The sequence below is a fragment of the Pteropus medius genome, unplaced genomic scaffold (genome assembly GCF_902729225.1).
Source record: "Pteropus medius unplaced genomic scaffold, Ma_sr-lr_union100, whole genome shotgun sequence".
Classification (NCBI taxonomy): domain Eukaryota; kingdom Metazoa; phylum Chordata; class Mammalia; order Chiroptera; family Pteropodidae; genus Pteropus; species Pteropus medius.
The window spans coordinates 499,486-516,446 of NW_024344240.1; the positions used below are offsets into that span (position 1 = coordinate 499,486).

Sequence of the window (16,961 nt, forward strand, 5' to 3'; positions counted from 1 at the left end):
CCAATATTTGTATACTTTGGAAAATGATCACAACAGTCGAGTTGACATCCATCACCATACCTAGTTACAAAATTTGTTTTCCTTATGAGAGAACTTTCAAGATCCATTCTTCTAGCTATTTTCAAATATGCAGTGCAGTGTCATTAAATATAGTTGCCATGCAATATATTACTTTCCTCTAGTTTATTCCTTTTATAACTGGAAATTTGTACCTTTTGACACCTTTCACACTTTCCCCGCTCCTGCCTCAGGCAACCACCAATCTGTTCTCTATATCTATGAGCTCAGTTTTTGTTTGTTTGCTTTTAGATTCCACATGTAAGTAAGATCATTCAGTATCTTAATTATTTAACTTATCATAATGCCTTCAAGGCCCATTCATGTTGTTGTAAATGGCAAGACTTCATTTTCTTTTAATAGAGAAATAATATTCCATTGGGTGTACATACCACGTTTTCTTTTTCCACTCATCTATCAATGGACATTTAGGTCATGTCCATATCTTGGCTGTTGTAAATAATGCTGCAATGAACATGGGGGTGCATGTATCTTTTTGAATTGCGGTTTTCATTTTCTTCAGATAAATACTCAGAAGTGGAATTCCTGGATCACATGGTAGTTCTATTTTTAATTTCTTGACCATAGTGTTTTCCATAGTGGCTGCACTAACTTATATTCCCACCAACAGTGCACAAGGGTTCCCTTTTCTCTACATCCTTGCCAACACTTGTTGTTTGTTGTCTTTTCTTTTTTCTTTTCCTCTCTTTAATCACCCTCCACCACTTCCACCCCTGACCCATGGATGTTGCCGTTTCCCCTTAAGAACTGAATCTCTGACGGCAGGGTGTCCCTTCCCACACGCTAGCGGCATGTACCCAGGGCCTGGTGCACCTGGGGCCTGGTGCACCCAGGGTATGGTCCATGGCTCCACCTGGGGTACAAACCCAGGACCTTCTGTGTTGTTTGTTGTCTTTTCAATAATAAGCATTATAACAGGTGTGAGGTGATATTTCATTGTGGTTTTGATTTGCATTTCCTTGATGACTGGTCATGTTGAGCATCTTTTAATGTACCTGTTGGCCAACTGTTTGTCTTCTTCGGAAAAAATGTCTATTCATATCTTCTGCCCAGTTTGAAATCAGATTTTTTTTTTTTTGCTGAGTTTTGTATAAGTTCTCTATATATTTGGATAATAACCCCTTATTAGATATATGATTTGCATATATTTTCTCACATTTGGTAGGTTGCCTTTTCATTTTGATGCTGGTTGGTAGGTTGCCTTTTCATTTTGATGCTGGTTTTCTTTGCTGTGAAGAAACCTTTTAGTTTGATGTAGTCCCATTTGTTTACTTTTGGTGTCAGATCTAAGAAATCAATGCCAAGACCAATGTTAAGGAGCTTACTGTCTGTGTTTTTTTTCTAGTTTTATGATTTCAGGTCTTATGTTCAAGTCTTTAATCCATTTTGAGTTGAGTTTTTCATCTGGAGTAAGATAGTGCTCCAGTTTCATTTTTTTGCATGTGGCCATCCAGTTTTCCCAATACAATTTATTTAAAAGACTGTCCTTTCCCCATTGTATATTCTTGGCTCCTCTGTCATAAATTATTTGACCATATATGCATGGGTTTATTTCTGGGATCTCTATCCTGTTCCATTGATCTGTGTCTGTTTTTATGGCAATACTATGCTGTTTTGATTACTATAGCTTTGTAATATAGTTTGAAATAGGGGAGCAAGATGCCTCTAGCTTTGTTCTTCTTTCTTAAGATTTCTTTGGCTCTTCGAGGTCTTTTGTGGTTCCATACAAATTTCCGTGAAAAATGCCATTGGACTTTTGATAGAGATTGCATTGGGTAGTATGGACATTTTAACAATGTTAATTCTTCCAATCCATGAACATGGAATATTTTTCTATTTATCCATGTCTTCTTCAGTTTCTTTCATCAATGTTTTATAGTTTTCAATGTACAGGTCTTTCACCTCCTTGGTTAAATTTATTCCTAGGGTTTTTTTATGTAATTGTAAAAGAGACTATTTTCTTAATTTCTTTTTCTGATAGTTTGTTATTAGTGTATAGAAACACAACAGATTTTTGTATATTGATTTGTATCCTGCAACTTTACTGAATTCATTTATTAGCTGTAACAGTATTTTTGGTGGAGTCTTTAGGGTTTTCTATATATAATACCATGTCATCTGCAAAAGTGACAGTTTTACTTCTTCCTTTCCAATTTTATGCCTTTTATTTCTTTTTCTTGCCTAATTGCTCTGGCTAGGACTTCCAATACTATGTTGAATAAAAGTGACAAGAGTGTGTACTCTTGTCTTGTTCCTGACCTTAGAGAAAAAATTTTAGCTTTCCGCCATTGAGTTTGATCTTAGCTGTGGACTTGTCATATATAGTCTTTATTATGTTTAGGTATGTCCACTCTGTTGAGAGTTTTTATTGTAAATGGATGTTGGATTTTGTCAAATGTTTTCTATTCAGAATTAAGTTTCAACAGAAATTTCAATTTAGTTTTTAGTTTAATTCAGAGACTAAAATATTCACTTAATTAAGCCAAAGGAAAAAAAGGGTTGATTTACCAAAAAATTTTATCTAATTAAATTTGGGGGCAAGTATTCTAGAGCTTTGCTTGTATTTCTAGATTCATAACTTACTGCCAGATGTGTATTGATTTAACCTATAGATTTTTTTAAAAAAATTAATCCATTAGTTTATAAAGTTGATTATCAATAATTTACCTTTCACATATTTAATCACAAACTGATGAGTCAGAAAAAAGGGAAGCATTACAGGAAAAATGGATGCTAAAACCTAAGTGTAACTTTTATAAATCTTCCTGTCTACTGATATGGACAAAAGACCTGTGCAAGAATCATGTTGCCTTATTAGCAGCAGTGTACAAGTATACAGAGAAGGATACATTTTTCCCCCCAAAGCAGCCTCTTCTTCTTCACCAGCCACCATCTGCACTGGTGAATGTATTTGCACATCCACACATGACATGGTGATGCATTCAACACTTAAAGCAAGAGTCTCCTTAGCCTTACTCTTACACCATCTGAGATACCACAGTACAAAGGGCAGGAAACATTTCAACTCCTAAAACTGAACATTCCCCTCATTTCCTTTATGTTTTCTCAATATTAGAATGTCGTGTGTTTTAATGCTATAACTTTTAGAAGATAACTTCAAAAGAATATATATTTAAAACTTACCATAATTGTGGCACACTAAATATAGTTATGCATTTAGTCAATTTACATATTTTATGACCACCAACCAAAGTTTAAAACAGAAAAACACAGGAAAGGGACAGCAAATAATATGAGAAATGAGCAATAGTATACATAGAGACCTCTGGGTAGCTGAAGGGAGCCTACCTCATCTGTCAGCCGGCAGTAAACAAAGAGGAGGACTAATGGACTTGCTAGAGAAGAGCCTCATTGGCACTGGGTAGCTGCCAACGACTCTGGAGAACTGTGTAACAGCTCAGAATTTTCCACTATCAATGTTCCACTGTCTAAAAGGTCCAGTTAATGCTCTGAACCACTGTACCTCCCAGGCTCAATATGACAAATGTTACTGCCATCCCCCTGTGTGCTTGCATTGTGCTGTACCCTCTCACAGGCACAGTCAAATGAGATGGCCAATGTAGGCACTGTAAAGAATGAAATACGGCCTGGTCATCACTTTCAGGGAGAGACAGTTCGTGTGGTCAGTGCTGGGCATGCTATAACTCCCATGAGTTAAAATTAATCCCTAATATAAATACTCTCTACAAATACTCACAAGGGTTGATATGGTGTAGAAAATGAGTTCTAGGGCTAGACAAACCTGGATCAACTCCTTTAAGTTTGCTCAGATGTGAAATAGGAATTCTCCTTCCTACTTTGGAGAGGGCTGTTACAGGGATTACACAAGATTATGTTTGTAAAACACCTAGAACAGATCGCGTCAGATGACAGATGCTCAATATGTTGTGGTTACTATTATTCCTGCCAGATACCTAACATTTCTTCTATTTTAAGCATTTTCTCTGAGAACACACATATTAGCACTAAGATGGTCTACTGAATGGTAAATCTATCTGCCTACAGAAATGGGCAAGGAACACAGTCATACCTTGAGGAGCCTGCTTGATTTAAGGGAGTAGGTTTCTTAATTATTTGTCCTTTTTAAGTCACACTCTACCCCACCATTTGTTTTCAAAATAAATCTCATAAGGAAACGGTCTAACAGAGTGCCCAAAGTGGAGGCTTCTCTGGTTCTTGGAGGTAGAAGAACTAGAGATTTGCATCCGTGGAACAGCAAGGATCCTTGCAATATAATTTGAAAATCACAATGACAAAAACAGGTTTTGTAGTCAGTTGAAATTTGAAATTCTTGACTTTCACATTTATGAATTTGTGAGCTTGGTTCCCTCATTTGTAAAGCAGGATAAACAATACCTACCTACCAGAATTTCTGTTAACATTAAATGAGTGATGTCATACCTCCAGGAGTAATGTCATTACATTATAGGCACACAGATCTTAGTTTCCATTCTTTTACTTTTTTTGGTAGGAAAATTAAAATAAAGTAGTCAGAGCTAAAGAATGAGGCACCTGAGTGCCCATTTAAAGCTGATCCATACCAAGGAAAGCAGGGAACAAGGTCAAGATCTGAAAACCAGCTGTGGAAAAGACTGTCACTCATTACCTACTTATTACTGCACTTAGTTCACTTAATTCCTCTGCTGAGAATGATCCTTTAGTTAATACTTATTGATATCACCATTGCCGGGCTGAACAGCAGTAAGGAAGCTTAAAGTTTTTATTTCATGAAAGATCAAGCGAGAACTCTGAAGGCAAAAATCTATTTAGCTATGTTATCATTCACCAGGAAATGGCTTTAAAAGGTCATTTAACTATTATTGGTTATTTATTCACTATTATTGATTATTTATTCACCTTCAAAGAGAAGGAATGTTTATTTACAATATTTCTTATTAGCCCATTTCAGCTAGCTCTCTGTGGGATGAAGTGAAAGGATCATTGAAGAGTCAATATAAAGTTTTATTATTTTAGAAAACCATACATATTTCATATCTTGATGACAAGGAAAAGAAAACTGGTTTACAACACAGCCTAACAACACACTCTTAAACAACCAATGGATCAAAGAGGGAATCACAAAAGAAATTACGAAATCCTTGGAGATAAATGAATGAAAGTGCAACAACTAAAACTTATAAGATGCAATGAAAGCAGTGTTAAGGGGAAATTTATAGCTATAAATGCTTAAAGAATTTATCCCATATACTGGGATTTATCCCATATACTGGGATAATTGGACATCCACATGGAAAAAGTGAAGATGGACCCTTATCTAACAGCATATGTAAACATTAACTCAAAACGGATCAAAGACTTAAATGTAAGAACTAACACTATAATATTCATAGAAGAAAACATAGGAGAAAAGCTTCATGACATTTCAATTTGGCAATAATTTCTTAGATATAACATCAAAGGCACACACAGACAAAAAAAGAAAAAACAGACAAACTAGATTTCATGAAAATTAAAACTCCTATATATTAAAGAATACTATCAACAAAGTGAAAGGCAACCCATGGAATGAGAAAAATATCTACAAATTATATATATATATGATAAGGAATTAATATAAGCAGAACACAGAATTAAAACTCAACAACATAAAAACAAATAACCTGGTTTAAAAAATGGGCAAAGGACTTGAATAGATATTTCTCCAATTAAGAATTAATTTCTCCAGTAAGCACATGTAAAGATTCTCAACATCATTACTTATTAGGCAAATATAAATCAAGACTACAGTGAGATATCACCTTATACCCATTAGGATGGCTACCATCAAAAAACCAGAAAGTAACAAGTGTTTATAAGGATGTGGAGAATCTGGAATCTTTGTACATTGTTGGTGGGAATGTAAAATGGTGCAGTCATTTTCACAGTGGAAAATAGTATGGTGGTTCCTCAGGAAAATTAAACAGAGAATTGCTGTGTAATCTAGCAATTCTGCTTCTGGGTATATACCCCCAAAAGAATTGGAAGCAGGGACGTTAATAGGTATTTGTACACTTATGTTCATATCAGTGTTATTCACAACAGCCAAAAGGTTGAAGCAACCCAAGTATCTATTGACAGATGAATGGATAAACAAAATGTGGTACAGACTTACAATGGAATAATATTCATCCTTAAAAAGAAAGGAAATTCTGACATGCTACAACATGGATGAATTGAAGCCATTGCACTAATTAAAATAAGCAAGTCACAAAAGGACAAGTAGTGTATTATTCCACTTATATGAGGTATCTAGAGGAGTCAAAATTATAGAGATAGAAAGTAGAGTGGTGGTCACCTGGGGCTGTTGGCGGGGGAGGAGGGCTGAGTGAGGAGTTATTGTTTAATGGGTGAGAGTTTCGGTTTTGCAAAATAAAGAGCGTTTTGGAGTTGCATGGTGGTAATGGTTGCGCAATATGCATGTGCTTAATATCATTGAACTGTACACTTAAAAATAGTTAACAAGGTAAATTTTCTGTTACGTGTATTTTACAACAGTAAAAATAAAAAAAAAAATTGAAAAAAAAGAAAGTAAAACAAAGACTTTTGCAGACAGACAAAACCAGAGAGTTTATCACTAGAAGTGTTAAATCACATTCTTCAGGCTAAAGAAGTATGGTACCAGATGGAAACATAGATCTAAAACAAGCAATGATAAACTCTAGATATGGTTAATATGTGGTCAAATATAAAATACTTTTTTTTTAAATCAAAAAATCACTTTAAAAGATAATAGACTAAAACAAAATTAAAACAACTACATACTATGGGGCTTATAATAGCAGATGTTGGTTTCTTTTTTTTCTTAACAGTTCATTCCTCAATTTCTCTCTTTCTGTTCTCATTTTACCACAAGCATCAAAGATAAAACAGACTGCACCTTCCACATTTTGTCTGGCAATCACCTCAGCTAAATATCCGAGTTTATCACTTATAGTTTTACTTTCTACCCAATGGTAGAGTATAATTCAGCCAAATGCTCTGCTGCTTTATAACGAGGATAATATTTTCCCCAGAGTCCAATAATGTGTTCCTCATTGCTGTCTGAGGACTCACCAGAAGCACCTTTGATGTTGATATTTCTAGCAACATTCTGTTCATGGCAATCCATGTATATTCTCTATGGTGATAACACTTTCCCAATAGTTTTCACTTCTTTCTGAGCTCTCACCAGATTCACCTTTAAGGTCCCTATTTATACCAATAGTCTCTTCAAGGCAATTTAGGCTGTTTCTATCTAGCACCTCAAAATTATTCCAGCCTTATACATAACACAATTCCAAAGCCATTTCTACAGTTTTAGGTATTTGTTATAGAAGCACCTTACTTTTTGGTACCAAAATCTGTATGAGTTTCCTAGGGCTGCCACAAACTAGGTGGCTTAAAATAAGAGAAATTTATTCTCTCACAGTCCTGAGGCCAGAACTCTAAAATCAAGGTGTCAGCAAGACCATGTTCCTTTTGAGACTGTGGGTAGAATCTTTCATTGCCCCTTCCTAGCTTCTAGTCATGGCCATCCATTCTTGATGTTCCTTGGTTTGCAGATGCATCACTCCGATCTCTGCCTGTGTCATCACATGGCACTCCCTGTGTGTTTCTGTCTTCACATGACATTTTACCTTCTTAAAAGCACACCAGTTATATTGGGTTGGAGTGCATCCTAATGACCTCATCTTAACTTGATTACATTTGCAAAGACCTATTTCTGAATAAGATCACATTCACAGGTATAGGGGGTTAGGACTTAAACATATTTGGGTGGGGGAGAGCACAGTTCAGCTTATAACTGAGACCAATAAACAGAATATATAAAGAGCTCTTGCAACTCAACAATAAAAAGATAAAACTCCATTAAAAATTGGTAAAGTGTTTGAATAGTCATTTCCCCAAAAAGATATATAAATGGTTAATAAACACATGAAAAGATGCTTAATATCATTAGTCATTCAGGCAGTGCAAATCAAAATCCCCCCACAACTACATTGAGATAGTACTTTACACCAACTAGAATGGCTATAATAAAAAAGATAGACTATATCAAATGCTGATGAAGGTGTTGAGAAACTAGAACTCTCATACACTGCTGATGAGAATGTTAAATGGTGTAGCTCCTATGAAAAATAATTTAGCAATTCTTCAAAAGGTTAAACATAGAGTTAACATATGGCCCAGAAATTCTACTCCTAGGTACACACTCAAGAGAAATGAAAACATGGCCATACAAAATTTGTACATGAATGTTCATAGCAGCATTATTCATAATAGCCACAAAGTGGAAACTACCAAATGTCTATCAATTGATAAATAAAAAACAAAATGTGGTATATATTCACATAATGGAATATTATTCTCCTACAGAAAGAGATAAAGAACTGATTCATGCTACAATATGGTTGAATTTTGAAAACACTCTGCTAACTGAAAGAAGACCAATGCAAAAGGCCATATAGTATATGATTCCATTCCTATGAAATGAACAGGATAGGTAAATTCATAGAGACAAAAAGTAAATTAGCTGTTGCCAAAGAGCTGGGGGGCTGGGGAATGAGAAATGATTACTAATGGGTATGAGGTTTCTTTCTGGAGTAATGAAAATATTCTAGAACTAGATAGTGGTGATAATTGTACAATACTAAAAACTACTGAATTGATACTTTAAAAAGGTGAGTTTTATAGTGTGTAAATTATATTTCGATTTTTAAAAAGAATAACTTTAAATATGTGCAAGATCTGCATGCTGAAAACTATGAAACATTGCTGTGATAAATTACAGAAGACTCAAATGAATGGAAAGACAGGCCATATTTACACATTAGAGGACTCTATATTGTTAAAATATAAATTTTCCCTAAATTGATTTAAAGATTCAATGTAATCCCAATCAAAATCCTAGCAGGCATTTTTGACAAAGTTGACAGCCTGATTCTAAAATGAATATGCAAATATAAAAGACCTAGAGTAGCCAAAACAACTTAGAAAAAAAAAAAAGTTGGAGATGTTTTCTTTCTGATTTCAAGACTTACAAAAAATGACAGCGTGGTATTATCCTAAGAACAAACATATAGACTAATGGAACAGAATAAAGTTCAGAAATAGACTTGCATAATTAATTTTTAATAAAGGTGCCAATGTATTAAAAAAGGAAATAACTGTCTTTTCAATAAATGGTTTTGGAATAACCAGACATATATTTGGAAATAAATGAACCTCAACCTTTACTTTGCACCATATACAAAAATAATCTCCAATAGACCATAAACCTAAATGTGGAAGCTAAAACTGTAATACCTTTAGAAGAAAAGAAAGGAAAAATATTTTGTGACCTTGGCAGAGACAGATATTTGTTAGTTAGGCTTTTTGTGCCCTATCATAAAACTATAAAAGGAAACACTGATGAATGTGATCTCCATCAAATTTGAAAAACAACTACTCTTAAAAAATAATAAAAAAAAAAACAACTACTATTCATAAAACATTGTTAAGAAAATGAAAAGACAAGCCATCGACTGAGAGAAAATATCTGAAATACATACACCCAATGAAGGACTGATATCCAAAATATATAAAGAATTTACTATTCAGTATAAAGAATACATATAATTCAATTTAAAATGAGCAAAATATTTGAACAGATGTTTCACAAAAGAACATACACAAATGGCCAATGGGCACATCAAGACATACTCATTGTCATTAGACACTCTAGAAAGTCAAATTAAAACAACGAGATACCACTACATGTCCACCAGAATAACTAAAATTAAAAAGACTGATGACAACATTGGTGAAGATGAGGAGCAATTGAAAGCTCCAAACCATTGTTGGTAGGAATGTAAGACAGTACAATGAATTTGGAAAACAGTCTAGCAGTTTCTTATAAAATTAAACATATACTTATTCTATGACTTGGTAACTCCATTTGAGGTATTTATCCAAGAAATGAAAAAAAAAAGACAAAAATTGGTATGTGAATACTAGTAGCAGTTTTATTCATAGCAGTCAAAATTTGGAAACAAACTGATTGTCTATCAACCCGTGGGTGAATAGATAATTATTAATAATAATACAATAATAATAATAAATAATCCATATATAGGAATATTACTCAGCAACATAAAAAATGAACTACTGATAGAGGCAACAACATGGATAAATCTCAAAAGCATTAGTATAAGTGAAAGAAACCAAATACAAAGGAGTATATACAAGATGATTCCATTTATTTGAAGTTCTAGACAACATATGGTAATAGAAAGTGAAGTTGAGGAATTGATAGCAAAGTGTGAGGGAACGTTTTAGGCTAATGGATATGTTTTCTTTCTTGATTGCAGTGCTTTGTGGTTATATATACGTATGCATTTGTCAAAACTTATTGAGCACAACTCTTAAAACACATATGTTTATGTTGTATTAAATATTTCAATAAAATTAATTTTATAAAAGAAATACAAATGACTTTTAAACATGAAAAATGCTCAATCTCACTATAAATAAATAAAAATTAACACTACACTGAAATACGCATTCTCACCTATCATTTAGTAAAAATACAAAAGTTTGACAATGCATTCAGTTGGTGAATTTTTTAGGAAACTGGCATTTCTGTATCCAGAAATGGTACAATATCTACTGAATAGTATATGGCAATATCTACCAAAATTACCAATGTATCTACCCTCTAACCACAATATCCCATTTCTGTGACTCTATCTTACTGAAACATCTCTCTCTATATGCAAAGGACTGGAAACAACCCAAGGGTTCATCAACAGAGGACTGGTTAAATAAATTATAGTACATCCCCACAACAGAATGCTAGACTGCTCTAAAGAATAAGAAAGATATCTTTTTATGATATGGAAGGATTTCCAGGAGCATTTCAGTAAAAAAAAGAGAAACTAAGAAAGGAGGAAATCTGAATAATACTCAAATTGCTTGTATTTGAATAAAGAAATACTGGAAGGATAAATAAGAAACTAATAAAAATGGTCACCAATAAATCAACTTGCTTTAAATTATAGCAACACTGGGTTCTTTGGGAATAATTTTGGTAAAAGTTACTGAAGTCCTACCTGGAAATTCCTTCTCTCCTTCTCTCCCTCCCTCCTTCCTTCCCTTCCTCTCTCTCTCTCTACAAAAATGCACTATTTGCCTGCAAGGAGGTTTTGGAAGACAGAAAGGATACTAGTTCCTTTGCTGGGGAGCCAAGAAATCCTATGGCTTTAATTTTCCTGATACCTAAGAGGTCTGGGATATATGGCCCAGGGAGTTACAATAAAAACATTGACAAATAATGAGGTTCGAAGTATTAAATATGTTTATTGGGCTTTTATATTGTTTTGAGAATTGCTGTGCATACTCTTTCCTCATTTGCTACTTGGGTTGTTTACCTTATCCTTGCTAATTGGCGTTAGCTCTTCATATAATAAAAATGCCTGTTGCTTATCTGTAATAAATGCTATTGTCCTTGGTCGGGGTAGTGGGAGAGCTCTGGTGAATAATATCCCTCAGAAACAAGGGATATCACTCATTTTAGAAGAAAGGCTGCCCCAAAGCAGTCTAGCTCCTTGGCCTGAATGTCTGAAACAGCCTTATCTAAAACACATTGGTTCTTGTTTAAATTTGTCTTTAGTTAGATCACTTTGCCTACCACTTCAGAGGCCGATCATGCTGAAAAGACTAGACACTGTACGCACTGGATCCTAATGTATTCTCTACGATATTTTACTAAGTTCAGTGTGGTTCCAACTCCCTATTCCCTCACCGTTGGTCGTTTCTACAAATCAACTCTATTTTGATGATTAAAAATACCCAAATTGGTTGCATCGTTGTAAGAGTCTCTTTCTCTTTAAAGAAACAATCCTTTATATTCTTCATATTCATTGTTCCCTAAGTGGCAGAAGTGAATAGATACACATCCTCTTTGCCCCAATTTCTTCGTCCATTCTAACTGGCTGAGCAATAGAAAAAGACAGGCAAAAAGAAGAGAGCCAATGATCAGCATCATTTGCTCTGGTGTACTGTAAAAATGTGACTCCCTTAAAAATTAGAAATCAGAAAACAAAAGAACATAAAAATACCTGTGCTTTCTGTTCAGCATCCACAGTTTTCCCAGGGGAGTGGTTTCCAAGTTGCTTATTCTCTTGAGATTCACAAATGTCTCCTTTAAGCCTTTCAACCTAAAATACAAAAGTTGGAAGTGGGGAGCTTCTTTGTTTTTAAAATATACAACTAATGCATGAACGTATTCTTCATGTAGAAAATTCAGACAACACAGAATTAATATTTTCTTTCACATAACCTTTATCCCACAATCTCTTTCCTCTTTTCAGAAGTAATACTTTTTGCGATATACCTTTCCTGAAGTTTATCTCACATACACATATAAATATATATCAGTATTAGATATGTAAATTTATAAAGACAACTTGATTGCAGTTTTAAATTATGATAAAATATATGGAACATAAAATTTACCATGTTAACCATTTTTAAGTATACAGCTTAGTAGCATTAAACATATTCACATTATTATGAAACTATCATCATCATCCATCTCCAGAATTCTTTTCATCTTGCAAAACTGAAACTCTAAACTCATTAGACAATAGCTCTTCATCCTTCCCTTCCCCCTAGCCCTTAGAAACCACCATTCTATTTTGACTACCCTAAGTACCTCAAATAACTGAAATCATACACTATTTGTCTTTTTTGTGACTTGCTTATTTCATTTAGCATATTTTCAAGGTTTGTCTATGTTGTAACATATGTCAGAACTCCCTTTTTAAAGATAAACAATATTCCATTGTATGTATATACCACATTTTGTTTATCCATTCATCTGTCAATAGAAACTTGGGTTGCTTCAACCTTTTAGCTATTGTGAATAACAATGTTATGAACATAAATGTACAAATATTTGATAAAGTCCCTGTTTCCAATTCTTTTGGGTATATACCCAGAAGCAGAATTGCTGGATTATATGGCAATTCTATGTTTAGAAAGTACCATATTGTTTTCCATTGTGGCTTCCCCCTTGTACATTCTCATCAATAATGTACAAGGGTTCTAATTTCTCCATATCCTCATTAACATTTGTTATTTTTTGTTGTTTTGATCACAGCCATCCTAATGGGTATTTATTTATTCTTGCAACAAAATTTCTTGAGCACTTGGTATATGCCAGGCCTTGTGTTACAGACACTAGAGATATTACTGTGAAATGAACGTAAACTAAAATTGAAGAGATATATATCCAGAACTTGAAAGTATATATTAAAAACCAATAAATTGCTAAGGAGAAATAGTTTAAAAATGTAATACAACTAAGGGTGTAGTATTAATAATCTCAAACTTATCCAATATAATAGAGTAATAATTTCTATTTGGTAAATGTGTTAAGTATAAACTATTATCTAAATCATTATTAAAAAGAAAAATCCTAAATTGCCACAATAGCAACAAGATTACTGTTTAGCATAGATAATTAAGATGTATAATATATAAATACTGATAGAATGCATTCAGGTTAAAGTATGGCATCTTCCTGGGATGCTAGATCCACCAGTCTCCGTCCTCACTAATGACCAATAGGTGACATATATCTATGTTGCTCCACTGTTGATTGTTATTCCGTACACATTTAAATAAATTCTATGAACAAACTAAATTAAATACTTACCACTTCTCCAAACACTTTTTTTTCTGAGTTAAGTGATCGAACCCGATTTCTTAAAGCCAGGATTTCCTCATCTAGTCTTTGATTGTGTTCCTTTGCTTTCTTTAGGTCAACTGAATCTAAAACAGAGAGAAGAACTCGGTCTACTCAATGGGATCAAAGTTTTAATTTGGGAGTACTAACTCTAAAACTGAAGAAAGTGCTATTTCCTGCCCTTCTTGTCATGTCCCTGCATATGTGATTCTCTGCACAAGAGTGCCACTAGACTGTCAAGTCCAGCCCTGGAATATTCTAGCAACCTAATGAAACAACAGAATGTTTTTTATTTCTCACATCAAGACTAATAAATTGGAATTTTTGAGTGTGGGGTTTCCAGCAATAGAGGTTCTTCCAGGACCTGGAATTTTAAAATGATTGAGCCTACCTTCTAAAAGTTAAATGACAGACAACAATCTTCCTGGCTTCCTTGTAGTCTTGTCTCTTAAACACCTCATATACTCATAGATACTTCTTTTCAACTCATAGCAGCGAGGCCCCCATAGATGACTGAAGTAGTGAGCTAGGAGCAGTGAATGGACAGATTTTCCAAGTTAAATCAAGTTAATTCATCAAAGCCATCTTTCTGCGTGTAGCGCCACTGCCATGAAAATGGTAGCCCACTCTCAGCTTAGCACTTCATGTTAAGACTTGCTCCTTCTTGCACTCATCAAAGTTTCAATAACACATGCTTGCTGCCTGTAACTTTCCTGAATTTGTAGCGGTTTCCTTTTAGCCATTTTTCGGGTATGTTTTCCTTATTTTTCTTTTGCTGCTTTAAAGTCTTTTTGTTTTCCTTCTTCATTGCCTGTTTTGTATTTAACTTGTATTAATTTTTTCTTTCTTCATTTTTTTCTCCCTTGCTACACTCTTTTTCCTTCTTAGTATGTAAATTTTTTTAAATTTACATACATACTAAATGCTGAAAACATCAAAAAGAAATTAAATTATTTATAATCAATATATATAAAACATATAATATATGTATAACATAAATAAGATATATTCACAATCCATTTATATATGATTTGTTCTATTTTGGCCTATGCAATTAAAAAAATTTAAATGTTATACTGTCTGCAATGTTATTGTCTGCAACTTTACGAGTTGCAAATATATCATGAATATTGTGACCGGATAATCTTTATAAAGTCATTTTCCATTTTGTATTTGGAACTATTTTATAATGGAGGTTTAATTTATATACAACATAATGTACATATCTTAAGTATTCATTCAAATCAATGAACTTTGACAATTTTATATATCTGCGAACTTCCCTCCAAAAAGATATAGAACATTTCCATCACCCCATAAAGCTCTCTCACATCTTTTTCAGTCAGTTCTCCACTCCCACTTTCTCTCACAACCATTTCTTTATCACTTCTATCACCATAGGTTGGTTTTGCTTGTTCTTGGTTTTCATATAAATGAACTCTTACAATATACATGTTTTTTTGTGTCTGGTTTATTTCTCTCAATATATATAGTTTTTGGATTCATCTGTGTTGTATCAATACTTTGATCCTCTCTATCCTTTAGTCCATCTTATTAACGTATCACAATTTGTTTATCCATTCTCTCATTTTGTTCTGCATAGTATGTCCAAATGTGCCATTATTTGTGTTGTTTTTCCCCTACTAATGAAGAATTAGGTTTGTTGACAATGTTTACTCTTATAAACAATTCCAAAATCATTATATTTGTTCATTAATCTTTAGGTGCTTATGGCATTATTTCCAAAATAAATAAATAAATAAGGCCCAGAAATGGGACAGCTGGATCAGAGCACCTGTGCATTTAAAAAATTTAATAGACACTGCCAAATTATTCTTCAAAAAGGTTGTACGGAAAGTCCTAACTTGACATCATTGATAGGTTCTTGGAAAATGTGACTTTAAGTGAAACAATATATCATGAAGCCAATTTTACCATAGGATAATTGACATAAACAAGAGTGAAGTTCCTATGGCATATTTCCAGTCACAAAAACATCACCAAACTTCTAAATAAAGACCCAAAATGTTTTTAACATTAAACGCTGAAATAAATGTGAATTGTATATACATTTAAGAAAGATTAATAAAAACAATATGATTCTTTTCCAACCTGCTTATTCAAGTTTAGGGTTGAGGGTGGTCTGTGCCAGTCACCGCTACTCAGGGCGCAAAGCAGGAACCCACCCTGGACAGGATGCCCTTCAATTGCAGCGCCACTCACACACACACCCACACTCGCTCAGACTGGGGCAGTTTAGACATGCTAATTCATCTCACTGCACATCTTTGTGGTGTGGGAGGAAACTGGAGTACCCAGGAAAAACTCATGCAGATATGGGAGAACGTGCAAACTCCACACAGATGGTGTCTCTGGCTGGAGTCATTATTTTTTTCCTCATCAATATTAAAACAAAATGACATTGAATAAAACAATGACACTGACCCTTTCTCCATACTGGATGTTATTGGTATATTTAATTTTCACAAATCTTAAAAATACAGTTGAATATGGACTATTTTAAACAGGTCACTAAAATCATTTGGGAAGTATTCTCTCTTCTTCAATTTTCTGGAAGAGTTTATGTAAAATCAGTATTATTTATTTCTTAAAAGTGTTTTAGAATTCACCAGTGAAGCATCTGAGCCTAGAGTTTTCTTTATGAAAAGATTTTTAACTAAAAATTCAATCCCTTGGTAGACTTAGGGTTATCTATTTCTCCTTGAGTGAGATTTGGTAGTTTGTGCCTTTCAAGGTATGAATCCATCTCATCCATGTCATCAAATTTATTGTGATAAAGTTGTTCAAAATATTCCCTTATTATCCTTTTGATCTGTAGAAATGTTCTCTATCATTTCTTATATTGGTAATTTGTGTCTTCTCTTATTTTTTCGTGAACAATCTAGTTGGAAGTTTACCAATGTTATTGACCCTTGCAAAGAACCAGCTTTTGGTTCCACTAATTTACTCTTAATGTTCTGTTTTTAATTTTTTTGACTTCTATATATTTTTTTATTATCTCCTTTTTTGCTTGCTTTGGATTTAATCTGCTTTCATTCTCGGTGTTTAAGGTAGAAGCTTAGATTCTTGAGTCCTTTTTCTTGATTTCTGGTATAAGCACAGAATGGCATAAAATTCTCTCTAAGCACTAACT

At 33.7% G+C, this 16,961-nt stretch overlaps 1 protein-coding gene across 8 annotated transcripts in view; it reads right to left on the reverse strand.

Annotated features, from left to right (window-relative positions):
- The window catches only part of CCDC30 (coiled-coil domain containing 30), a 97,828-nt gene that overhangs the window by 60,212 nt on the left and 20,655 nt on the right, over positions 1-16,961 (reverse strand). For 6 of the 8 annotated variants that reach the window (XM_039868817.1, XM_039868815.1, XM_039868819.1 and 3 more), the window contains 2 exons: positions 13,778-13,893; positions 12,177-12,275 (listed from right to left, as the gene is read on the reverse strand). In XM_039868817.1, the coding sequence (XP_039724751.1) occupies positions 12,177-12,275; positions 13,778-13,893 (215 nt within the window). Of the gene's footprint in view, positions 1-12,176; positions 12,276-13,777; positions 13,894-14,198; positions 14,334-16,961 lie in introns of all 8 variants that reach the window. The other 2 variants (XM_039868820.1, XM_039868823.1) reach the window with 1 other exon arrangement.